General features: G+C 40.6%; 4 protein-coding genes and 1 long non-coding RNA gene across 16 annotated transcripts; 3 read left to right on the forward strand and 2 right to left on the reverse strand.

The window, feature by feature from the left end:
• Window positions 1–278: 278 nt before the first annotated feature.
• On the reverse strand, window positions 279–2,246 carry mllt11 (MLLT11 transcription factor 7 cofactor). Its single transcript, XM_077507751.1, has 3 exons — window positions 2,083–2,246; window positions 990–1,149; window positions 279–669 (listed from the first exon to the last, which is right to left on the reverse strand). Exons 2-3 carry the CDS (start codon window positions 1,137–1,139, stop codon window positions 574–576), a joined length of 246 nt encoding a protein of 81 aa, XP_077363877.1. The 5' UTR covers window positions 1,140–1,149; window positions 2,083–2,246; the 3' UTR covers window positions 279–573.
• cdc42se1 (CDC42 small effector 1) lies at window positions 2,155–8,131 on the forward strand. 2 transcript variants are annotated; one of them, XM_077507753.1, is made up of 5 exons: window positions 2,155–2,249; window positions 5,222–5,376; window positions 7,054–7,158; window positions 7,268–7,340; window positions 7,471–8,131. In XM_077507753.1, exons 2-4 carry the CDS (start codon window positions 5,323–5,325, stop codon window positions 7,334–7,336), a joined length of 228 nt encoding a protein of 75 aa, XP_077363879.1. In that variant the 5' UTR covers window positions 2,155–2,249; window positions 5,222–5,322; the 3' UTR covers window positions 7,337–7,340; window positions 7,471–8,131. The 2 variants fall into 2 exon arrangements, with proteins under 2 accessions (XP_077363879.1, XP_077363878.1); XM_077507752.1 differs by lacking the exon at window positions 2,155–2,249 and adding an exon at window positions 2,713–2,865.
• A 952-nt stretch (window positions 8,132–9,083) lies between these two features.
• On the forward strand, window positions 9,084–10,795 carry LOC144007998 (uncharacterized). Its single transcript, XR_013280520.1, has 3 exons — window positions 9,084–9,301; window positions 10,281–10,504; window positions 10,544–10,795. It is a non-coding gene; the product is annotated as an uncharacterized LOC144007998 (long non-coding RNA).
• On the reverse strand, window positions 10,177–16,766 carry bnipl (BCL2 interacting protein like). 3 transcript variants are annotated; one of them, XM_077508022.1, is made up of 13 exons: window positions 16,616–16,766; window positions 16,453–16,553; window positions 16,306–16,359; window positions 16,133–16,234; window positions 15,641–15,736; window positions 13,799–13,954; window positions 12,715–12,927; window positions 12,542–12,644; window positions 12,337–12,468; window positions 11,088–11,174; window positions 10,841–10,939; window positions 10,544–10,569; window positions 10,177–10,504 (listed from the first exon to the last, which is right to left on the reverse strand). In XM_077508022.1, the coding sequence occupies exons 2-12, from the start codon at window positions 16,535–16,537 to the stop codon at window positions 10,545–10,547; spliced, it is 1,152 nt and encodes a 383-aa protein (XP_077364148.1). In that variant the 5' UTR covers window positions 16,538–16,553; window positions 16,616–16,766; the 3' UTR covers window positions 10,177–10,504; window position 10,544. The 3 variants fall into 3 exon arrangements, with proteins under 3 accessions (XP_077364148.1, XP_077364147.1, XP_077364149.1); XM_077508021.1 differs by having other exon boundaries at window positions 10,177–10,569; XM_077508023.1 differs by lacking the exons at window positions 15,641–15,736; window positions 16,133–16,234; window positions 16,306–16,359; window positions 16,453–16,553; window positions 16,616–16,766 and adding an exon at window positions 14,910–15,622 and having other exon boundaries at window positions 10,177–10,569.
• Window positions 16,767–19,146: 2,380 nt separating this feature from the next.
• Window positions 19,147–24,531, forward strand: mindy1 (MINDY lysine 48 deubiquitinase 1). Of its 9 annotated transcripts, none has more exons than XM_077507737.1 (14): window positions 19,147–19,332; window positions 19,470–19,644; window positions 19,830–19,882; window positions 19,988–20,402; window positions 20,484–20,723; window positions 20,872–21,038; window positions 21,101–21,158; window positions 21,230–21,294; window positions 21,367–21,525; window positions 21,594–21,696; window positions 22,371–22,513; window positions 22,764–22,991; window positions 24,077–24,214; window positions 24,296–24,531. In XM_077507737.1, exons 4-14 carry the CDS (start codon window positions 20,174–20,176, stop codon window positions 24,368–24,370), a joined length of 1,605 nt encoding a protein of 534 aa, XP_077363863.1. In that variant the 5' UTR covers window positions 19,147–19,332; window positions 19,470–19,644; window positions 19,830–19,882; window positions 19,988–20,173; the 3' UTR covers window positions 24,371–24,531. The 9 variants fall into 9 exon arrangements, with proteins under 9 accessions (XP_077363863.1, XP_077363865.1, XP_077363868.1 ...); XM_077507739.1 differs by having other exon boundaries at window positions 20,018–20,402; XM_077507742.1 differs by having other exon boundaries at window positions 20,050–20,402.
• The last annotated feature ends 170 nt before the right edge of the window (window positions 24,532–24,701 follow it).

Here is a 24,701-nt window from a genome sequence, read left to right on the forward strand (position 1 = left end):
GTCTTATGGTAAGATAATCGTTATTGTGAGCCTTGTATCGCATATCGAGAGGTACCCCTAGTCATTACCCTATGTTATAGCGTGCTAATTTTCTCATTAAAAAACAAAACACATGACTGGAAGTAAAATTTTAGCGTCACTTGATCATTTTTCAGAGAAATCACATTTGTTGCAAAAGAAAGTTACCTGATTAGAGCATCCGTGAAACTGGATAGGTTGAACTCGGAGGTGTCCATATTGGATGAAAAATGACGAGTTCATTGAATGAAGATGCACCGTTGCAGTAAAAGGAAATCCATTTAATTATTGACATTGTTGGTGTATATTCAGAAGAAAAAAAAAATGTTTCTCTTGTCCATATTGAAACACCACATCAGCAGCAGGAAATAAATAACATACAGCTTCAAATATATTAATATGGCAACTGAGTTTTGCTTTTAAAAAATAAAAATAATTTAGCAATTTTGCAGGCTGAAGCAACTTAAAGTGTCATCACCACACCACCGCACCTTTACTAATCATGCCTTATATGGGGAAGGAGAGGGACGGGAGTTAAGGTCAGAGGGGCGGGGCTCAGAGCAGCAGGTTGAGGTCGGCCAGCAGCGCGTCCACGTCGGCGATCGGATTCCTCCAGTAGTTGAAGGACGAGAACTCGCTCAGCTCTTCCTCCTGCAACGCAACGCGTTGTCATTGCAAACATGTGTGACCTTTGACCCCCGCATGCAGCGATTCCCAACCTCATTCGCTCGTTGTGTGAAAAATGTGTTCAATTTCACGTCATTTGGTCTTGAAACGATTTGCTGCCAATGTCTTTCCTATGCTCATGACGCATAATGACAGGCAGGACAATTAAATGCTCGTCCACTAGATGGCAGCATTTATCAACTGTACCAAAATTGTGCCCCAAAAGCGTACTGAGGAAGTGTGTATCGAAAACATTGCGAAATCTACCACTCCTATGGGTGCAATCTTTAGCCCCGCCCACTCACATGCTCATCCCGTCCAATCAGCTCCTCTCTGGCTTGGATCCGAGGAGCGTCAAGCAACAAGCCGAGGTCCCGCAGCTCGGAAAGGTCCAGGGCCGGGATGGGTTGTCTCCAGAACAGGAACGAGTCGTACTGGCTGCTCGATTTCTCCATCGCGACGCACCTGCAACACAGCCGAGCGGTCGCGGGTCGTCAGCTGGAAAGCTTGCGTATAAGCCCTGAATGGTTGCCATGCAACAGGGTTCAAGAAAAAGTGCATTCCCGCTGCGTTTAATACATAATGGACAATTTCATTTTCAATCAAGTTAACATGTTTCTACAGGGCTGGACTGGCACAAAAAAAAAAGATGACTTTTACTGATGATGTTTCAGTTTGTAATCTGTATTCGAACTGGATTACCGGACTAGTCCCTCTAAATTGTGGGCCAGTCTTTTGGAGTAAAATGGAGGAAAAATCATCATTGAAAAGCACTGCATCGGTGACCAAAAGAGGCTGGCCCACCAGGCATCTGCCCTGTATGCCAGATGGCCCGTCCAGCCCTGGGTTTCCGTCAAGTGGGAGGAAAATGGAAACTCGCACAATTAAGAGGATTATAGAGACAAGACAAGATTCAAACTCAGAACTGCTTGACTGTGAGGCGGTTTGGCTAACCGCCAGTGAAATGTGCTGCTCGCATTTGTCATATTTATTTATTTATTCATTTAAAAATCAAAATGGACGCCGCAGCAAGAAGCCAGCAGCTGCAAGATGTATAGGACACGGATTTATTTGCTCACGAGTGGAAAACTGTTCATCATGACGATAAGAAATCAATCAATCAATCAGACGTCATTTCCGTTGTTGCCGCGAGCATCTCGTGCTGATTTTAAGGCGTTGGCCTGATAATGACAACAAATAAGCTACGAATGTCGTCCATTTCATGTCACCATGCTCACTTTTATTATTTCATTTCTATCTTTGATGTCAACGAGCAGAACGCGATATATTATATCTATTTTTGTCGAGCATTTGAACAATGAATGAAACGCGGATGTTTGTCTGCGGAAAAAGGCCCGAATTAATCCATTTCAGAGTAAAAATAAAACATGAAATCACCTGCTTCCGGTGTGCAAATTTAAGAGACTGGTTGTTTGCTGTTTTGTCTCCTTTCCTGACGGATGAAGTGATGAAGAGAGAGAAGATGCTACAGTGGAGGGCAGGTTGGAGATGAGCTTTGGTGTGCAACGGAGTCAAGTTCACGTGGACAAACGCCACTACTTCCGGTACGGCATTTAAGTAGAAAAGGTATTCACATTCCAGCAGTGCAACTTTAAATCATGCTTACTATATCGCTATTAGAATTTAGCTGAATTTAAATATAAATATAGTAATGATAACGAATTGTACTCTTTTACTTCCCTTCTGTCGTCATTCTGTACAATTATACTCTTACTTTTATGTGTATTGGTTGTTTCCGGTGTATTTTTATATATTTTTTTACTGAAATGGAAACTACGCATGTCCAGAACAGCCGCATGGCCTTTCGTCAAAATGGCAGGCTATCATTTATTTATTCATTTATCCTTTTGTTCATTTTAACGTGATGAGGCGCCTTTGCGTTTGCCCACATGAAATGCTGACGTCACCGACGATCTTTTTGGCTTGGAATCCTGCTGCGTTGATCATAAAGTGTCGGCAGGGGGCGACGTCGGCGTCGGTCCGCTTCGCTTGGGCGGGAACCGGGAGGTGGGACTTCCTTCTTGGGGGCCGCGCCTCAAAAAGGCAAAAAAAAAAAAAAAAAAGCCCACTGAAGAAAGCCTCTTGAACATCAGTTGGACAAGAGAGACGAGTTGGGCGTCAAGTCACATCAAGAGTTCCGTCTGTTTCTTCTTGAGTCAGGTGAGCTTGGTGCTCTTGTTTTTTTTCCTTCTGCTTCCTGGAATGTGTCAAAGTTATGATGAAGGGAACCGTTCGAAGGCGTTAATGATTGACAGCTCGTCATTTTGGCAGCTCTTGGAACCGTTTGCTTGTCACACAGCAAAAAGTGTCGGTCGTTTTTTTTTGTTTGGTCAAAAACGCCAGACTCAAGTTCGGGGGGGACAGTTGGAAATCAAAATTTTGTCTCACGTCTGGCAAAATGGTGACTTTTGAGCCTGCTGCAAGTTTGAAACGAGTTCAAGTAAAGTGCAGACCATATTTGGGCGAGGGGGCGGAGCCATAGTCGGTCACGTCATCGTATGCATGCTGATGCACCGCATTTAAGTTTTTGAAAATGAACATGACCCGCTTTAAAAGGTTTTATGTGCGGAATTCTGGCAAAAATAATCAAAGTATTATTTCTCATATTAATGTTGTTAATACAGCACTTCATTTAATCAGATATGCATGTGCAAATTGATTTATTTTTTATCATTTAAAATAAATCAATTGATGGATTACTTACTGATAAATCCCTAAAAAAAATGATTGCAACTGACAGTTATTTTAGTAATAAATCTGTCAATTATTTTTGGCATTGAGTTAGATTAAAAAAAAAAAAAAAAAACTTATTGAAAAAACAGGATGCGATTTCAAACTCACAGTGCAGAAAATGCTCAAATATAAATTGCTTTGTAACATCTGTAGCATGGTTAATCTAATGTAGCATTGCATGGCTAACATTTGTTAGCGTTGCACCCGTGGGCTAAATGGTTAATCTTCATTTGTTCGCATGTAGCATTGCACAGCTAACATTGGTTAGCGTCACGCCGTGGGCTACATAGTTAATCTTCATTTGTTAGCATGTAGCATTGCACAGCTAACATTTGTGAGTGTCGCACCTGTGGGGCTAAATGGTTCATCTTCCATTTTTAGCATGTCGCACCAGTGGGCTAAATGGTTTATTTTGATTTGTTAGCATGTAGCATTGCACAGCTAACATTTGTTAGCTTAGCGTGGCACCCATGGGCAAACTGCCTAGCCTTCATTTGTTAGCTTGCAGCTTTGCACTGCTAACATTTGCACCATGTAGCACCATGCTTGCGTGACTTGGAAATTGAAATTGTATGTTTATGTGGCGGTGTTGTGCTTGTAAACTGTTTGCGTCGTCCCGCTTGTGCCTTATTTTCCTTTTGTTGACTGTTACCGCAGCGACCCCCGCGTGTAGGTTGTCCAGTGTGTTTTTCCATTTTAACTTCTCCTTCCACGGACACGCTCGGGAACAGGAAGCACGGTGGTGGTGGTTGGGGGAGGTGTGACTGGGAGGACGTTTCTGCTTGACCTTTGAACCCCCGCGTTTGTTTATTGTGTAATCAAGTGGGTTTAACCTTCGCACGCAGGTTCACAATGATTCCTTTCAGACTGTCATCATCCGTCACATTTCTGGAATGTTTATCGGAGGAGACGTCAAGGCCTTGAAATCACATCAATTCCTCCTTTTAAGACCCCATAAAGAACACACACATGTGACGATGATCACATGACCCCGCCCCCTAAAGCGGCGGGCAGCGAGTGTCTCAATCAGACGGGGTTGCAGGCGCGCTCGTCATCCCCGCGGCGTTCCCCGGCAACATTCCTGTCGAACGAGCGTGACGCTGCTTGTTGCTGCCTGGCGCATTCCTGCCTTATCCGACCGACCGGCCGACGCTCGCTAACCTTCGCCGCGCCGTCTGCCAAAATTGCTGCAAAGCGCAAAAATTGAGGAAGGGAACATCCATTGGGTGGTCAAACGGTTCAATTCACTTGATTTCTACAGAGGCAAATCTCAACATCATTTCATATAGGACGATATATCGATATTGCGAAAAATCATGATACTTTGTCTCCCAATAGACTATCGATACGCCTACGCCAAGTATGGCAATATTTGTAGTTAATATACAGCCACTATAACTGCTCCATTGTTGATGACTTGTTGAGCAATTACTTAGCGGGCCACTAGGGGGAGCGCCTCATAAGAGTGGCCGGGAAAAGAAGACTCATCAGCTTTGTTTTTATTTATTATATATTAGAGGTGTCTATTATTATTATTATTATTATTATTATTATTATTATTAATATTATTACTGACTGTGAAGAAGACACAAGAAGATGGTACAACAATAAACAATTTTCTTACTAAAAACAAAACATAATTTTGTCCTGAATAGTTTTATCGTAGATTATCGTAGCTTTATGACCTGAGCAAAATATCGCTAATGGCGGTATCGTCATATCATCAGCCTTGTATCGCATATCGTATTGTGAAAATGTTGACTATGTTGTTGTGTTTTTGCAGGTCCGCCACGGACGCGTTCCCCATCCGGATGATTCCAGATTAAGCCGCCAGGGCTGCACTTCCTGGTCCTGGCCAGCAGGGCGGCGGCAGTGGCCGTCGGCATGAGCGAATTCTGGCACAAGATGGCCTGCTGCGTCGTCGCCAAAGCGCCGCCGGTGAGACGCGCGCCTTTTTGTTAGCCAAGCGGCAACAGGGGCCTCATCGGGACAAACGGGAGACTGGTCGCCAGCTAGTGACGCTAACTTTTTTTTCGAATGTGGGGAGGAAAAAAAACTTGCGACAATGATGACGCTCATTATTGTGAAAGGACTGACAGGAAGCTGACGCCAACAGCGTGTTTATTTTTAGACTTTTCTCTTTGTGCCATTGTGACACTGCAACAATGCACTCGAAGTGAGTTTCCTTTTGTGTTACCGGGCGGGAAAAGCAAACCTTTTTTTTTTCCTTCTTCATCCCTGTTAGTCACATTGACGAGAATGGTCGCCATGATTCGCGACTGACGTACAGCTAACGACGTGACTGGACAGCAAGGTTATTAGAGTTCACAAAAACTAGCCAAATTAAAAAAAAATAAAAAATAAAAAAAAAATTCAAATTGGGGGAAAAAAATGTTTCAAAATAAAAAATAAAGTAAAAATAAAAATGGATCTAAAAAAATACAATTAAAAAAAATAAATGCAAAAAAAATAATATAAATGGCAATAAAAACAACAAATAAATGTGGAAATAAATACAATATAAATAGAATTAAATATGGATGATGGATGGTAGTTATATAAATAATATAGTTTTATTTGAATTATTATTATTACACAATACTTGGCGTGATGTTTTTTTTTTTTTTAATCTTGTACATAAAATGAAAAAAAAAAAAACACGGACAAAAGCGCAAAACGCCACGCCAATGCGAGTCACACCTTCGAGACGCGCCCGTTTTTTGTCTTTGCCGATGACGCAACACACCCGCTATGCCAACGTGTTCCAACACTTTGCTCACCTGTGTGTTTGTGTGTTAGTGTTCATTTTATTTGCCATTTTAAAATGTAGCCTCAGTTTTCTTTTATCCCTGTATATATGTTTTGTTTTTCTTTTTAGCAGATTATATTGAACCTTTTCGGAACTATTTTACATCAAATTGTCTCAGATTTTTTGATGAAGAGCAACTTGACACGCAATGACAGTATATCAACAAGTGGCTACTATTTGCTCCATGCTATGAGCTAGTAAGTTAGCTGGCATTAGTTAGCACTTAGGAGTAGCATTAATATTATTTTTGGAACGTTATAGCTGTTGTATTAATGTTAAATTTCAGGGTTAACCCTAACCCTGTCAGCAGATTATAGTGAACCTTTTCGTAAATATTTCACATCAAATGTTCCATGCTATGAGCTAGTAAGTTAGCTAGCATTAGTTAGCACTTCGGAGTAGTATTAACATTATTGTTGGAACGTTATAGCTGTTGGATTAATGTTAAATTTCAGGGTTAACCCTAACCCTGTCAGCAGATTATATTGAATATTTTCAGGACTATTTCATATAAAATGTTCTGCATCTTTTTGATGCAAAACAACTTGACACACAATGACTGTATATCAGCAAGTGGCTACTATGGCTCCATGCTATGAGCTAGTAAGTTAGCTAGCATTAGCTAGCAGTCGCATTAGAGTCGTTGGATTCATATTAAATTCTAACTATAATTTACTTTTTTTTTTTTTTTTTTTTTTTTAACCTTTCACCGTGAATTCACTTCCTGTCTGTCCCACGTGAAAATGTGTGTTGACGAAATTACTTTCATTTGGTTTTTCTTGACGAAATTAACGTTTTGTGTGTAGAAGAGGAGGCGTCGGAAGATCGACCGCAGCATGATCGGCGAGCCGACCAACTTCATCCACCTGACGCACATCGGCTCGGGAGAGATGGCCGACGGACTGCAGCCCGTAGGGACAAAAGCGGACAAACGGGCGACAAATACGCAATCCCTGACTGACTGATCTCCCGCTCTGTGTGTGTGTGTGTGTGTGTGTGTGTGTGTGCGTGCGTGCGCAGTCGGGGTCCGTTCAGGAGCAGATGAGGTCCAAATGTCCAAACATGAACGGCAGAAACAGCCTTTTATAGCCGGGTAAAAGCACCACCACATATCTTCTTCTCCATCTTCTCTTCATCTCTTCTTCTTTTTCGTCTCATCTTTTTCTCTCTTCTTTCCTGTCCCTCCTCCTCCTTCTGATTGTTCTTCTCTGCATTGCCTGTAGGTGGCGCAATCCCTTCCCCGAAGACTCGCGCCTTTTGTGTTTGATCCCACCCGTGCGCCAACATGAACCAACCAACTCAGACTGATCAACTAGAGCGAACCCGCCGGAAACAAGTGACGTCGCCGATATCGCCACTGGACTCCATTTCCCACAATCCCTTACAAGTCAACAAGTCCATTTTTTTTTTTTTTTTTTGATTGCCAGCATTCCCCTTGCGCATCGGCGGTCGCCTTTTCTTGCTTGTGTGTCACGTGACTTGCATGATGACATCACCATCATGTGACACTGAGCGACGACATCACATTCGGACGCACTGGAGGATTTCCTCTTTCCACGTCATGTGACCACTTCCTGACTTGTCATTGGAGCATTTTTTTTTTCATTTGCTCTCAAGTCACATGATCGCTATCTCTTGGATGCTAATGCTAATGCAACAGGACAAGTTTTTTTTTGTATGTAATGATGATTTTTAAAAGTGTGTCACCACATTTTGCATTTCAAATGAACTTTGACCTCCAGAGAAGCTCAGGGTGACCTTCAGATCATGTGACCTCTCACGCATGTTTGTCGTAACGCCGTCCGCACGCACGTGCTAGCTAAGCTAAGCTAAGCGCTGCCTGCTGGTCATTTAACTGATGAATAAAACCCACGCTTCCCTCCAGCACTGCTTTTTATCTTGAAAAAAACAACAACGTGGAAATATAGGCGTGTGTGTGTGTGTGTGTGCATTTACATCATATTTTATGTTTGTGTGTGTTGTCATGGTGACGGGCGTAGGAAATAGTTTGTCTATAAGTGGTGGTTGTGATGCTTTCACCATGTGATGACATCATGAAAGTTTGTTTCAGTGCTTGCGCTTGTTTAAAAAGTCAAACCAAAGTCTGGACAGGACGTTGACTAGTGGTTAGCATATGTGCCTCACAGTCGGGAGGTTCTGTGTTGGAATCTCGACCTTCCGGTTAGCAGTTAGCATGTTCTCGCCTTTTTATTATGTGGGTTTTTCCCTCTCGCGTTTCAAAACTGTGTTAGCCTAACATGCGAGCTTGATATAAGCCATCAAAAAAATGCGCGTTGGTCTCGTTGTGATTGACCCGCGACCGCTCCCAAATCGAAGCATATAACGAGCAACGTTTAAGTCCCAAGTGTTGATTCAAAATCAGGTCAAAGGTCAATTTCATACGTTAGCGAAAAACGATTTGAGGCCACTCCAGTTTGAGCATTCAATCCAGTGATTGTTTTGCATACCAGTCACTGATCTATATTATATGACTGGATAGCCGATAGGCCAAGACTTTTGAGGTCAGGAGGCGGCCATATTGCTCCTCCCAAGAAACGTTTCTCGTCATACAATCCGATACATTTACAGTATCTAAGCTGGAGAATATTTGAGACAGTATTTAGTAGAAATAGCATCATTTATGGTGTTTTTAAATTGTTAAACATAAACAAGAGGACTTAAGACGTTTTACAACTTGCCTTGTACAACTTGTTTATTTATACAGTCGTCTGCTGGCGAGGTGGGAGTAACAAGATGGCCCGCCTGTGACTTCAACGGTTTGCACAGGCTCGTATGGGTTATTGGCCATATATCCAGTCATATATACGGGTCATATATACAGGTCAGTGCTACCAGTAGAGGGCGCCCATAGCGTTTAGCTTGCTAACGAGGAAAAACAAGCCACTTTGTGTTCTGTTTCTGTTTACGGACTTTCCTCAGCAGACCTCCTCACTTCCTTCCTGCCCGCCTCCTTCCTGGACACACACACAAACTGGCGTTTTCCTGTGCTATGAATGGCTGCAGTGTTTCCTGCCTTTCATAAACATGAGGAAGGTAACAGTTAGCTGCTCCATTCACTGACACAATCAGCAACTTTTGGAACCGTCTAATCAATGAAGAAAACCTTCTTCTTTGTTTCAGCAATAAAAAAAATAAAAATAAATAAATAAAAAGAATAGGAAGGCTTTTTGAACTTTAATTTTTTAATTTAAATGAATTACTTAATAATTTAATTAATTCAATTTAATTATTTAATCTATTATTATTATTATTATTATTTTTACTTTTAATTCTTTTAACATTTATTCTTAACATCTGGCCTGGAATATTTGATGTTTTTTTTTCTCTAAAATTGGGTGATATAGATATATATATATATATATATATATATATATATATATATAAGGGGTGTCAAAATTAGTGCGTTAATTTTGAGTTAATTTAAAGTTCCTTTAACACCACTATTTTTTTTAATGACTGCCCCTGTACTGGGGGAATTCCAGTCGCAACGCAGAAGACACGTCCGCGTCAAAAAATGGGCAGTTATCAATTTTACAATAATAATGTATATATTTGTGAAGAAGATAAAGGTCACGTTTGTATTACAATTTTTAAAATGTGCAGAATTTCACAAGTTACTTCATGTTAAAGATTAGCTAGCTCTTAATATTTAAAAAGAAAAATGCACTGAGCTGTCACCAATGTCTTACAAATGCAATTATGCCATCTAGTGGCAGAAAAATGACCAACACAAATCAATATCAAACTCGTTTTTAGAGTACAGTACATCTTTTTTTAACTCAATTTTATGAATTATGAAATTACTGCATCAATGACTAAAAGATGCATCCATATTTCTATTAGTTTAACTCCCGCCCCCCCCCAACACACACATACACACAATTTTATGTTAATTAGCGTATGAAAACTTAGACAAAAGAATGTTTTATTGTACATTTTTGTACAAAATTTGCAACTAATTGTGAGTTAACTATTGAAGTCATGTGATTCATTATTTATTTATTTTTTTTAGCAAATTGCGGTTGATGTGAGGGAGAGAAGAATAAAGACAAGAATTATTGATTGAGTGATGACAAAAGGAAATCAAAAGTCACGGAGGATGGCGTGAGCGGACCGGTGGCCAGCATCCATCCATCCACGCGTGACCTTTCAACTCAGAGGAGGTCATGTCTGCCATCTTTGTGCGCTTGGGAGCGTGAAAACGGGACGTGCCGAGGAAATCGCCGTGACGACGAGGTCAACTGAGCAGACTGTGGAAATCGCCGTGACGACGAGGTCAACTGAGCAGACTGTTGTCGTACCTGCGGGGGAGAAAATAAAATATCACAAGTCGTCGTCGTCTTTGATGATCCTCGTCTTCATCATCAACCTTAACATTTTTATCCTAATCATTTTTTATCATCATCATCATCATCATCCTTATTATGGACAATCATCTTCATCATTATATTATCATTATCTTCATCAGTATCATCATCTTTTATCCTCTTTCTCATCATCAACATCATCCTTCTCGTCGTCGCTCATCATCATCTTCATCATTCTCGAGCATCCTCTTCCTCGCGGACTCACGTTGCGACGCATTCGGGGATGTGCACGTGCTGAGTGGGCAGCCGAGCCGAAAGCTCCCGAAGGTTGCCGACGAACTCCAGCTTCCTGCTGAACTTTGAACTGAGGAGGAGGAGGTAGGCGGGACAGGAAGTCAACTTCCATGACGCGCAACAGCTAGTCATGTTGACTTTTTTTTTTTTTAATTAATTCATTCATTTTTTTAATTTAATTTTATTTTATTTTTTGTGTGCGACGGCGAGGAGCTGACCTGATGAAGGGTTTGATGATGGTGATGAGCGCTTTGATGGACCAAGTGGGGTGAACCACGAACACGCCTTTCAGATTCTTCCTCAATCTGCGCACAAACAAGCCAACAAACGGACACCAAACGCCACCATTTTGTTTTACGTTATTGTTTGAGTCATCATCAGTCACCAAAATGATAAATCGACTCGTGGTGGCTGTTAGTCACGACGTTAGTTACGTCATTGCATCTTGCACATTCCAATGACGTTAGAAAATGGCCGCCTCATTTTGAAAGGATGTGGGCGGGGAGTTCGTGACCATTTCAACCGGTTAAACGGCGCTTTGACGCCCTCTGCCAGACACAACGAAGCAACGCACGGGTGTATTTTTTATTTTTTATTTTTTGTCTTTCGTGTGCATCTGCCATGGTTATTTTTTTAGTTTTCTAAAACTAACGGAAAAACTAAAATTCAAAATAACAATTTCGTTAACGAAATAAAATAAAAACGAAAGCGCTTAAAAAAAAAACGTAAACTAAATGAAACTACAATTTGTGTTTATAAAACTAACAAAAAATAAAACTAAACAAAAAAATGTTAAATACATAAAATAAAAAAAATAAAAAAAATAAAAAAAATAAAATGCCTTTTAAAAAATGAAAACTAACTGAAACTACATTATATGTTTACAAACTAACAAAAACCTAAAACTAAAATAAAAAAAATGTTAAATACATAAAATAGAAATAAAATAAATACATAAATAAAAATGAAAATGCCTTTTAAAAAAATGAAAACTAACTGAAACTATATTTTATGTTTACAAAACTAACAAAAACTAAAACTAAAATTAAGAAGAATTGTTAAATAAATAAAATAAAATAAAAATGAAAATGGCTTTTAAAAAATGAAAACTGAAACTACATTTTATGTTTACAAAACTAACAAAAAAATACAACTAAAATTAAAAAAAAAAGTGTTAAACAAATAAAATAAAATAAAAATGAAAATGCCTTTTAAAAAACGACAACTGAAGCTACATTTTATATTTACAAAACTAAAAAAATGAAACTAAAATTAAAAAAAATGTTAAATACATAAAATAAAATAAAAACTAACAAAAAATAAAACTAAAATAAAAAAAGTTACATTAATAAAAGATAAATAAATAAATAACCATACTGGTAATACGCATTAAAAAAAAAAAAAAAAACGAATACTGAAACTAACTCAAACTAATGAAAAGGAAGTCAAATGTGTGCGTGTGCTGACCTCCACGCGATGGTGTGGTAACATTCCTTGAGCCAGCCGATCGCTGGCAGTTTGTCCTTATGACCGCCGGCACAAAGATAAACAATCACGTAGTTTTCGCGCACCATCAGCTCCAACGTGCCCACTAAGTACCTGAAACATGCGCACACACAAAGACAGGTGCATAATGTGTATGTGTATGTGTGTGTGTGTGTGAGCGTCTTACCTGAACAGGTTGTCCATCACATAGCGATAATTTTCCAGCGTGTTCTCGGGCAGGTAACAAGAGGAAAACACGATTATGTCATTCATCCCGTCGCCATAGTAACCTGAGGAGGCAATTCAGGTGAGGAGCCAGCCAGGTGAAAGATGACATGATGTGCGCGTGCGTGCGTATACCGCCGTGCGACAGAACCCTGAGGAACGGTTGCAGCACGCTCATGTTGACGCGTCCGTCGTGCGGTGCCGGTCCGGGTCCGGCGGAGAAGCAGCGCCACCTGGTGCCCCGGCTGTCCACCACGTCCTCGCGCTCAAGCGCTCCCATCAGGCCCGCGGGCTCCGCCTCCGCCGCTGAGCCGCGGCTGGAGGCCAGGCCACGCCCCCGCGACTCATCTGCACTCAAGAATGAAGTATAGAAAAAAAAATTAGAACTTACCATCGTAACAGTTTACATTTTGATAGCATTTTTTTTTTATGTCAAAAAGAAGATGAGGTATGTAATAATGCAGACTTTTCTGTGCGCAAATTTTACCATCATAATACAAATGGTTCTATAAAAAAAGAAAAAATAGACAAAGTACAAGTGCGTTACATCCCTAAATAAAATATATATTATATACATTAATATATAATTAGAATAATAATAATAATAATCGTAATATAATAATAATAATTCATTCATTCATTCATTCATTCATCTTCTTGACCGCTTATTCCTCACAAGGGTCGCGGGTAATAATAATAATAATAATAATAATAATAATGTATTATATATATATATATATATAATACATTATTATTATTATTATTATTATTATTATTATAATAATAATAATAATAATGTATTATATATATATATATATATATATATATATATATATATATATATATATATATATATATATATATATATATATATATATATATATATATATATATATAAATGCCCTAAAAACATTTAATCACTATATTTGGACTTTTCTTAAAAATAAATAAATAAGAAAGAAAGAAAGAAAGAAAGAAAGAAAGAAAGAAAGAAAGAAAGAAAGAAATAAGCGTTCCTTAAAATATATAGCAAGCTGTCATTGGTCTTCCTTTAATCGAGGCAATGTTGAAAGGTCACTATGGATTGCTCTGGCTACTAGGAAAGTAGTAATTATGTGCATTTTTTATTTTTTTTTGCAGTTCCAAAGCATTAAAAAATAGATGCTGGCACGGTCCCGCCCGTCCGTCACTTGCCGGGCTGCTCTGCGACCTCTCTCACCTTCCAAATCCGGGTCGTCGACGGGGAAGCGAAGGGACTCGCTGTCCGAGGGCGTCTCCAGGGCGTCCAAGTCCAAGTCCAGACCGCAGTCGTCGTCCTCGTCCCCGGGAGACGGCGACAGGAAGGCCGAATGGAAGTCGCCCGACTCGCTGCGACCTGAACACCAGCGACGCGTCAGCTCAACGTATAAGCTCACCAACATATTTGCTCAAGAGTCCTAGGAAACTATAATCATAATAATAATATTATAATAATAATACATTTATTTTGTATAGCGCTTTTCAAGGTACTCAAAGACGCTTCACAGGTAGTCCAAAAAAAAGATCGAGCACAATGATTAAAAATGATAATACATACATGTTGAAGCAGATAGCAAGCTAATGTACATTAGCATGCGTTCACATTAGCATTCAACTAGCATACTTTTGTGAGATAAAATGACGTGAACATTTTGGTGTTTTAAAACCTCTGAACTTTGTTCTGTCGGATTGATTTGTCTTTTCAAACGATCAAGTCCTTGGAAATTACAATGTCCCATCACTGAGGTCATTATTTTTATTTTTAGAACAGGCCAGTGGGCTAACATGTCACTAATGTTGATTTAGCTGATTATTAGCAAACACATAAGGACATCAATGCTAATTTCCATTAGCTTGCGTTCACGTTAGCATTAAGCTACCAGACGTCTGTCAGACAAAATGACATGAACATTTTGGTGTTGTAGTACCGTGAAACTTTGTTTTGTTTAATTCATTTGTCTTTTCAAACGATCACTTTTACGAGTCCTTGGAAATTACGATGTCCCACAACTAAGGCTTTATTTTGAGAACAGGCCAGCGGGTTAGCATGTCGCTGATCCTGATTTAGCCGATTATTAGCAACCACATAATTACATCAATGCTAATTCCCATCAGCATTGCGATTTTTTTGTCAGATTAGATGAGGTGAACATTTTGGTGTTTTTAATACCTTTAATACCTTATTTGTCTTTTCAAAAGATCACGTCTGAGGAATTATTTTTAAATAGCTGATTATTAGCAACCACATCATCAATGCTAATTTCCATTAGCCCATCTGTAGTGTTTGGAATTATAGGTTAGCATTAACTCACTGAGGTTAGCACATCCGCTTCCCAGTTCTGAGGTCTCCGGTTCGAGTCCAGGCTCGGACCTTCCTGGGTGGAGTTTGCATGTTCTCCCCGTGCCCGCGTGGGTCTTCTCCGGGTACTCCGGTCTCCTCCCACATTCCAAAGACATGCGTGGCAGGTTAATTGGGCGCTCCGAATTGTCCCTAGGTGTGCGTGTGAGTGTGGATGGTTGTTTGTCTCTGTGTGCCCTGCGATTGGCTGGCAACCAGTCCAGGGTGTCCCCCGCCTACTGCCCAGAGCCAGCTGAGATAGGCGCCAGCAGCCCCCGCGACCCTTGTGAGGAATAAGCGGTCAAGAAAATGGATGGATGGCATTAACTCACTGACTCAGCCATTTTCATTGAAGAAACAGATTTTGCAAGGCCCACAGAACATTGTGTTCTCTTACTATAAAAACATGGAACCTACAAAAAGAAAGATTACAGTTTTTTCTTTCATGAGGAAAAAAAGTATATTTGTATCTGTTTCCATTTTGCAGCCATTAGCATTAGAATGTAGCTAAGTTTCATCAATATTCACATTCCTGTTGAAAACACTGGCAAAAAGAGCTTGTTGCAACATTGCCCTGGCTGACCTCTTGAATGGCTTGAATGAGTAAAACTAGTATCAGATGTTGGAGTTTAAATTATCTTGTAAATATGTCTTGTCCGATTGATTTGGTTTTCTTTTTTTTGTTTTTGTTTGTGCAGTTCTGACCTAAAGACACGCTGAGCGTCGGGGCGACCAGAACCTTCCGCCTCCTCTCCATTCCTCCTCCGCCACACGACGACAGCTCCAGTGTGACCGGACGCTCTGTGGACAGGAAATGACAGCACAGAAGTATATTTTTTGATTGAGGTATGAGCGTCATAACTCAAAACCACAACCCCTTATCTCAAGTCATGCCATAATAGCCGTTCCACAATTCGGTAGTTTGTGCATTCAGATGCATGAATTCATTGCCATTCCTTCTGGTGGGCGGCGTTACACTGGGGGGCAGTGTAACGCATTCATGAAGACGCAAAGCAAAGAAGACATTCACAACTACTGCGATTGGTGCAGTAAACGGCAAGAATAGCTACATTTTTTTGGAAAGGATAAAAAAAACAAGACGGTTGTGGTGAAATATCGATGCTATTCATTAGCATTGCTAGTTAGCATTAGGCTAGCTACGTCAACAGAAATTTAGTGAGGAGTCGTTGACGTCACCTGGTGACAAAAGAGAAGACGGTAAGTGACGTGTCGTTTCCTCGTCGCGCTCTTCTTCCTCCTCAACTTTGCGCTCTTCCTCACAATCCAGCTCACCCTCCTCTTCCTCACAAGCAAGAAGAGACCAACAAATGAGGTCAACGGGGTCAAACGCGCGTGCGTTTCTTTCTCACCTGCCGAGTCGGCGGTGTCCGCCGTTGCCGCGGCGACGCTGCATTCCTGCGAGTCTGACAAAACGCGACACACAACTTTCATATTCCAACAATAATGCTGGTCATTTTATTTCAGTGTGTGTGCGCGCGCGTTATCCCGGCATGTACCTAATGAGGGGACCGGGCAGGTAGAGGAGAGTGTCACATGACCCGCCGCTTCACTCGGCCTGGAAGTTGTCGTCACGGTTGACATGTTGACTCCATAAAACCTAAACACACACGCGGACGTCACAAACAAACACACATAAACCTTCACACACAGGTAACTTACCTGTGTGCTCCGTCAGGTGTGTCGAGTCTTTTTGAAAATGTTAAATGTAAAAAAAAAAAAAAAGGGGTAAAGAACAAGGGAATAATAATAATAATAATAATATTCACGCAGCAACTGGTCTTTAGTCGTCAAGTCAGACGGGAAAGTGCCGTCTCACCTGATGACATCATCGCTGGGTGGACTCTGACACCTCACCTGTGTGGGAGGGGCCAACCATCTGCTAGTGTGTGTGTGCGTGACACGCCGTAAAATGTCAGACAGGCGCAAACACGTGCAAGGAGGAAGTGGAAGAAAAGAGGAAGTCACGGATCAGGTTTCAAGTGCCTCGTCCAATCAGAGGCCTTCGTTTGCTTCCCTTGCTGTGTGTGCTCTGGCCAACATGGCCGCCAGGCTCAGTCGAACAAACTCTTCCGTGGATGCATTCCGTGAAATATAGTGGTGAGCGATACTGCAAATTTTATCAAGTATCGCTGATACCAATATCATTATTTATACTTTTGAAAATTATCGTATATATATATATATATATATATATATTTTTTAATTAAATTAAATTAATAATGATAATACATAAATAATAACTAATAATATTATAAATCATATAATAATGTAATAATGTAATAATGTAATAATGTAATAATATAATAAATAATAAATTAAATTACATTTAATTAATTAATTTCTCAATCAAATTTTTACCTTTAAGTGTTTTTGTGTTTTGTGTAAACAAAGGACACAATTAGGACAAAGTTTAGTGACAAATAGAAAATACTTTATCAATGCTCCCCCCCCTCCCCCAGACATATTCAAAATATTTTTCTGAATGTTCTTAAACAAAGTACACAAAAGTGATTGTAGGAAAAGGAATGTAAACAAATACTTTGTCATATACTGTTCAGAAATTGATTAATTCTTTAGTGTGTCCTCTAAGATCAGCAATGATTCCTCTTTTTTTTATTTTTTTATTTTTTTGATTTTAGAGTATCACATCTGGAATTCCGCACCGCCGTCAATACATTTGAACTTAGTTGGACTTTGTTGAAATTTTTTCTTTCCTTTTTTCTTTTAGAAAGTATTTCCATGAGGATGTCTTTTTCATTATTAATTTGCTAATAATTTGTGCTAATTTGCTTCACAACATACAAAAAGGATTTATGAAGATTTCAAAATGTGTTTTATTTATAAAATAATATAGTTTACTTAATTATTAATAATTATTAATTATAATTATAATATAATTAGGGATGTAACGATAAGGGCAATATCGTGATATTGTGATATTAAAACTGCCACAATATCGTCGTCGTCATGTTCACAATATTTAAAGGGAACAAATGTAAAAAAAAAAGAAAAAAAAAAAAAAGTCAGGTTGATTTCCATTTGTGCAGTTTTAGCACCCTCTGGTGGCTAGTTTATTAGTGCAATTTAGGGTGTATTCAGACCTGCACTGTTTGGTCCGCTTTAAACGGACCAGAGTTCGTTTCCCACGCTGGTGCGAACCTTTTGTGCAGGTCTGAACACACACAAACGAATCCTGTTTTTTTTTTTTTTAGAAAGTATTTCCATGAGGATGTCTTTTTCATTATTAATTTGCTAACACTTTGTGCTAATTTTCTTTTCTATTTATTCTTTTTATTTATTTATAACTATTTTAGCATTTAGACTCGAAACAAAAAGGCTCTGAAAACTATAAATAGTATAGTGATACTTAAGGTTTCCAGTTTGTTCATTTCAGGTCAACTTTTCTGTACTTGTGTGATTCAATTAAGATTATTTGAAGAAAACAAAAATCATTGGGTCATTGGGTATATATATATATAAACTGTTTTTTTTATGCTTTATTGAACAACTGTTGCAGACTAACAAACATCGCAGCGATCAGTGCATGTCAGGTCGATACAACACTCATAATACAAAACAAAAATTTATTCATGAAAATAAAATGTCACTTTTTTTCCATATAACTTAAATCTTATTTCGCACATATATTCAAAGTCCTCTCAGCCTTTTTATTCTGGCAGGCGTTGAGTGTTTGCAAAAATAAGTCAAAATCTTTATAAAAAATAAAAAAAGTAAATACAGAACGTCGCCTGTTTGTTGCGACAGAGTTAGTCGGTTTACGACAGCTGAGGGTCTTGTTACCTTGTGCATGCGCCGATTACCAGAAGCGCCCAAAAGGATTTTTGTTTGAAAAACAGCGTAAAAAGTGCTAATAACGCGCGCATGCTGTTATGCTCAAGTGCCAATCAAAAATGTATCTGTGTGTTGACGTGTGTTTAGTACGGCGAGTGCGTGGCCGGCATGCTACCTGAAACGTCACTTCCTGTAGAAAATTTCACAATTATATTTAAGTGACTATTAAATTTCCCGGGGATTATAGTATTTTGCAATTAATGCACCTTGAAGAAGAAAATGTAATAGTTATACAAAATTTGCCAGTTGCTGCTACGCAAGAAGGTTAAAAAAAATTGCCCCCCAGAAAATAAAAAATTTAATTTGAAATGTGATGAGCAAGTGCTGCCACCTGCTGACTCATTTCTCAATTTTGTTTATTTTCCGTCCACGCCACACACTGGATCAGTGCACAAGTTTCGTTTGTTTCTTTTCTATACATGCTACAATCAAGATTATGCCATTAAAAGATCGTTCAAGTCAAGCTCCGCCCACTGAGCAACTGTCAACAAATTAACATTGCAGAGCGTTAGGTCGCTAAAAAGGTAACAAACTTCGACTTAATGCTTTCATTTTTTTAAAGTCATGTGCCCGTTAACTAAACGTGCTAGAAGTCATCTACAACCCAAAGCTTGTCAACATTTGTGATTGTGTCCGCCTCGTCTTTTCCTTTTCCAACAAGCTAACGAGTTAGCCTGGCTACGGATGTGAGCCTCGCCGACGTTGGTGGGCGTGGTTTGGAAGGTAAACAGGTGTCGTGACGCAAGACTTAGCATGTGCAGCTAAGCTAGTTCCGCTTTGGCGAGCGTAAAGTTTGTTTTTGTACTATGTCACGTCAGCTGGCGGTCGTCTGAACTGTAAGTTCGCATATTTTAACATAAGTTGAATGGTACTTCGCCATTAAAAACAATATTTTACATGTTTTGTGTGTAGTAGCAAGTAAAAAGGGGTTTAATAAAGCATCGAACGCAAAGTGTTTCACATAATGTAATGTTTGATGTTTTGATTGCAAAAGAGACAACATGTTTGTCTTCTGGTGCAGGAATGCAACTCCCGCCTCCGCTCTTTTGTCACAACATGTGGATTGTCACATAGGTAAGTTTCTTACATAGCCACAAAAATGTCACAGGGGATTTTCATCCTTCTATATTTCTTCGACGCATTTTGTGGACATTTAACCTTTTTTCGTGGTTCCGACAGAATATTTGCCCCACGTCTGCGTCTCCTCAGACTGCCTTTTCGTTTTCATCGAACCATGTCAGCGCCAGGAGTGATTGACAGCGACTCGTGAGGACGTCGTGTGCTGAGTCACCCTTGGGACTGACCCCTCATCTTCATCTTCATCATCATCATCATCATCTTCGTCATCACAACAACAACAACAACATGTCCGCCTCCGAGCCGGCGCCCGACGACGTCGACGCCGCGTCGCTCCCTCCGACAGCCGCTGCCGCCAAGGAATGTCTCGTAACCGCGGCGACGGCAGGGTCAGAGGTCACGGGCCAGCCCACCACCGGTGGGGCCGCTCGGGAGGAAGGGGCGGAGCCAGCAGCGTTGGAAAGTGGATCGACGCGCAATGATGCGGAAGACGACGCGCCAGGGGGCGGAGTCACGGGTGAGCCTTGCTTGTTTTCGTGGTTACGCTTCTGTCAGCCATTTTGTTAACACATTTCAGTTTCGTCGCCGTTCATTTTAGGGCCCGAATCTGAGGCGGTGGAGAGTTCGTCTTTGGCGACAGCCGACAGTTCAGACGAGCTGCGCGAGTCCAGCGACTCGGCGTCCTTCTCCATTCCCAGTCTGGATCTCTGTGAGGGGACGGCGACGGCGGCGGCAGGAAGCTCAGAAGTGGCGGACGACATCTTGTCGCCGTCGTTGGGGGCGGAGGGAAGCTCGCGGGCCAATGAGGCGGCGAATCTGAAGGACGAGCAGGTGGCAGGTAGTGTTAATTTTGTCAACAAAAACTGAACAGAAATAATTTTGTCAACACATGTTTTTCACCGGAGTAAACCTCATTAAGAAACAAAGACAAAATGAACGTGGCAGGACAATCAAGTCGTGACCTGTAATTGCCCTCCCGTCCAAAGGGGGCGCCGCCACTGCCGCCGAGGCTCCGGCCGGCGCCTCGTCGGCGACGTATTACCTGGTCAAGTGGATCACCTGGAAGGAAAAGAAGACGCCCATCATCACCCAGAGCGACAACGGACCCTGCCCCCTGCTGGCCATCATGAACATACTCTTCCTTCGCTGGAAGGTAAACGCGCCAAAACGACGCATTGTGTGTGCGCGTCTTGACGTGTCTGTGTGTGTGTGTAGGCAAAGCTCCCGGCTCAGACTGAAGTTGTCACCACAGAGGACCTGATGGCTCACCTGGGTAAGCCGCCGCCGATGACGTTGCCGTGACATCATCGCCATCATGTGACTGACGTGTGCGTACGTACGCAGGCGAGTGCGTGCTGTCGGTTGCGCCGAGAGAAAAGACGGACGGGATGGAGCTCAACTTCCAGCAGGTACGCACAAAATGAAGGAAGACAACGTTGTGTAAATATGGCGATGACATCACAGCGGCGTGGGCGTTTCAGAACGTGAGCGACGCCATGGCGGTGCTGCCCAAACTGTCGACGGGCCTGGATGTCAACGTGCGCTTCACGGCCGTCACAGACTTCGAGTACACGCCCGAGTGCATCGTCTTCGACCTGCTGGACATCCCGCTCTACCACGGGTGGCTGGTTGACCCCCAGGTGACCTCCGCCAGCCCCGCCCACCTCCGCAATCCGCTGTTGACTATCGTGCATGCGTGCGTGCGCAGAGTCCGGAGATGGCGGCCGCCGTGGGCAAACTGAGTTACAACCAGCTGGTGGAGAAGATCATCGACTACAAACACTCGACTGACAGCACGCAAGTCAGCGAAGGTAACACGGACGTGCGCGCCGTAGGGCGGGAAATCGCAGGTGACGACGCGTGAGGCTCCTCCCCGCCCACGCGGTGACGCCATTTGGGCAAAAATTTTGAACATTTTATTATATAATAATAATAATAATAATAAAAATAAATAAAAAATACCAATAAAATAATAATAAATTTCAATAAATAAAAGTAAATAATAAATAATAATAATAATAATAAATAATTATTATTACACCGATAAATTACAATAATAATACAAATAATAAATAACTAAAATAATAATAATAATAATTATTATTATTATTATTACAATAAATTATATATATATATATATATATATATATATATATATATATATATATAATGAAAACTAAGCTCATGAGTCTTCTTCGCCTGAAGTCTTGCGTCCATTTCCCCGCCACTTTTATGAGGTGCTCCCTCTAGTGGCCCACCAAGTAATTGCTCAATAAGTCATCAACAATGGAGCCAATTTTCTCCAATATAAGAAAATAAATATTCAATTGAATATAAAAGTTAAATATTCTCCAATTTGGATCCTGTAAATGTATCGATGGCATGGCAAGAAAGGTTTCTTGGGAGGAGCAATATGGCCGCTTCGCGACCTCAAAAGTCCTGGCCTATCGGCTATCCACTTATGTTTCGCGTTCTGTTGTTTGAGGTCTGGCGGCGGAGCACTTCCTGGAGACGACGGCCACCCAGCTGTCGTATCACGGCCTGTGCGAGCTCAACGCCGCCGCCAAAGAGGGCGAAATGTGCGTCTTCTTCCGGAACAACCACTTCAGTACCATGATCAAACACAAGGTGGCGCCACACGCGCACGCACGCTCACCTTTTCACCAAATGTCATGTTTGGAAACAAGCGGTAAATGCTGTCGAGCAGACCTTTGATTTTCTGTCAGGGTCGCTTCAAAGATGTCGGTCGACAGTTTGAACCCTCGTTGACGGTTCTTGTCATGAGGCAACATTTCCTTCTGTGCGTTTGTCATTTTTGAAGCCCGCTTGATTCCAGTTTGAAAGGTGTCCTTCGGTTTTTTTTTTTTGTGTGTGTTAGGGCCACCTGTACCTGCTGGTGACAGACCAGGGCTTCCTGCACGAGCAAGGTCTGGTGTGGGAGTCTCTTCACAACGTAGAAGGGGACGGAAACTTCTGCGACTCCAACTTCCGCTTGTGTCACCCTCGTCAGAGGGATGCGGCCGCCGTCGCCGCCGCCGAACCTGCCGGCGCTCCCTCGCCGCCGCCGCCGCCCTGCGACCAGCAGCAGCAGCGGCAGATTGACCAGGTAGCGGACGGCGAGGCGCTCATGTGTCAGACTTATTTGAACATTTTGTGTATTATTTATTTATTTTTTTTCCAAATATATTTGTGTATATATATATATATATATATATATATATATATATATATATATATATATTTGTTTATATTTGTTTATATTTGATATATTTTGTATTTCCTAAAATTTTATTTTAGACTTGTTGTATATGGAGGACCAAAACTGCCAAAATTCAAAATAAAAATGAATGACTAAATAAATAAATAAATGACTAAAAGTGAAAATAAAACCAGATATAAAAAATATAATTTGAAAATTCTATGCCCCAAAAAATGGAAATAATATATATACATTGATAAATACATTTGTATTTAATTTTTGAATTATGTTTTTTAAATCCGTTTTAATTTTCACTTTTAGTCATTTATTTATTTTTAATTTTGTAGTTTTGGCCCATACTTATATATATATTCAAGCACTAAGCGTGTCTTGGGTTGGACTCCGCATCGTTGCAAACTGCCCGTCATTGGTGGAGCCAACCCAAGTCACGCTTAGGACCGCCCCCTCATTTAAATATCATTTCGACTTGGCAGAACTATGGACCAAAACTACCAAAATTCAAAATAAACAAATGACTAAATACACAAATAAATAAAGTAAATGACTAAATAAATAAGTGCATTAAAATAAACTGAAAATAAAAACTGATATTAAAAAATATAATTCAAAAATTAAATCAAATGTATTTATTTATGTATGTATATTATATTTTTTTGTTCTTTTTATTTCCATTTATATTTATTTTTTGGATATATTTTTTTAATTTCCATTTTTATTTTTTGGATATAGTTTTTGAATTATATATATATATATATTTTTATATCCGTTTTTATTTTCAGTTTTAGTCACTTATTTATGTTGATTTTGGTCCTTCATAGTTGTAGTCCACGTTTGGGTCCTCTTCCAGACTTGTTTTCGATGTTTTAAGGAAACTCCCACTCATGAGAGAGGCCAAAAACAAACAAAAAAATATGTATGTGTGTGTGTGTGTGTGTGTGTGTGTGTGTGTGTGTGTAATATTTATATATCAGGACTATCTGGTGGCGGTGTCCCTGCAGCAGGAGAGTGGCGGGGGGGCCTCGGGGCCCCTCAGCGACCTGGAGCTGGCCCGGCAGTTGCAGCAGGAAGAATACCAACAGCAACAAGGACCACAACCCGCGGCCCCGCAGGTAACCGTGGCAACAGCGCACGCTCACCATTCTGTCGGGGTCTTACAAGAACTTTTCAGTCAAATTCGCATCCTTTTTTAGGTGAGAGGTCAGGGGTCACAACAGCCAAGAGGGGCCAGAAGAAGAGAAAAAGACTCTGACTGCATCCTGCTTTAAACTCGTCCACTTATGTAGCGCACGCACGCACACGCACAAAATGCCAAACCTCAGTGCTTTTTGTTTTGATTTTGTCAAATGGTTGTCAAAGGTCACCTTGTCATAACAAGCTCCTCCCACTGGCTTGTGGGATTATAATAAAGGCATTGCTGCTATGCTAATCAAGTGCATTCACTTTGACTTATTTATCTCCATTGGATGTTTAACTTAAGATCAGGTTTGTCCTTACCCACACTCGGAGTGGCCCTCATTCATTTTTACATTAATTTTTCAAACAGAAAGTTGACTTTTGTCGAGCCATTTAAATATGCAATACCGGTGCTAACCACAC

Source organism: Festucalex cinctus, chromosome 19 (genome assembly GCF_051991245.1).
Source record: "Festucalex cinctus isolate MCC-2025b chromosome 19, RoL_Fcin_1.0, whole genome shotgun sequence".
NCBI classification, from domain to species: Eukaryota; Metazoa; Chordata; class Actinopteri; order Syngnathiformes; family Syngnathidae; genus Festucalex; species Festucalex cinctus.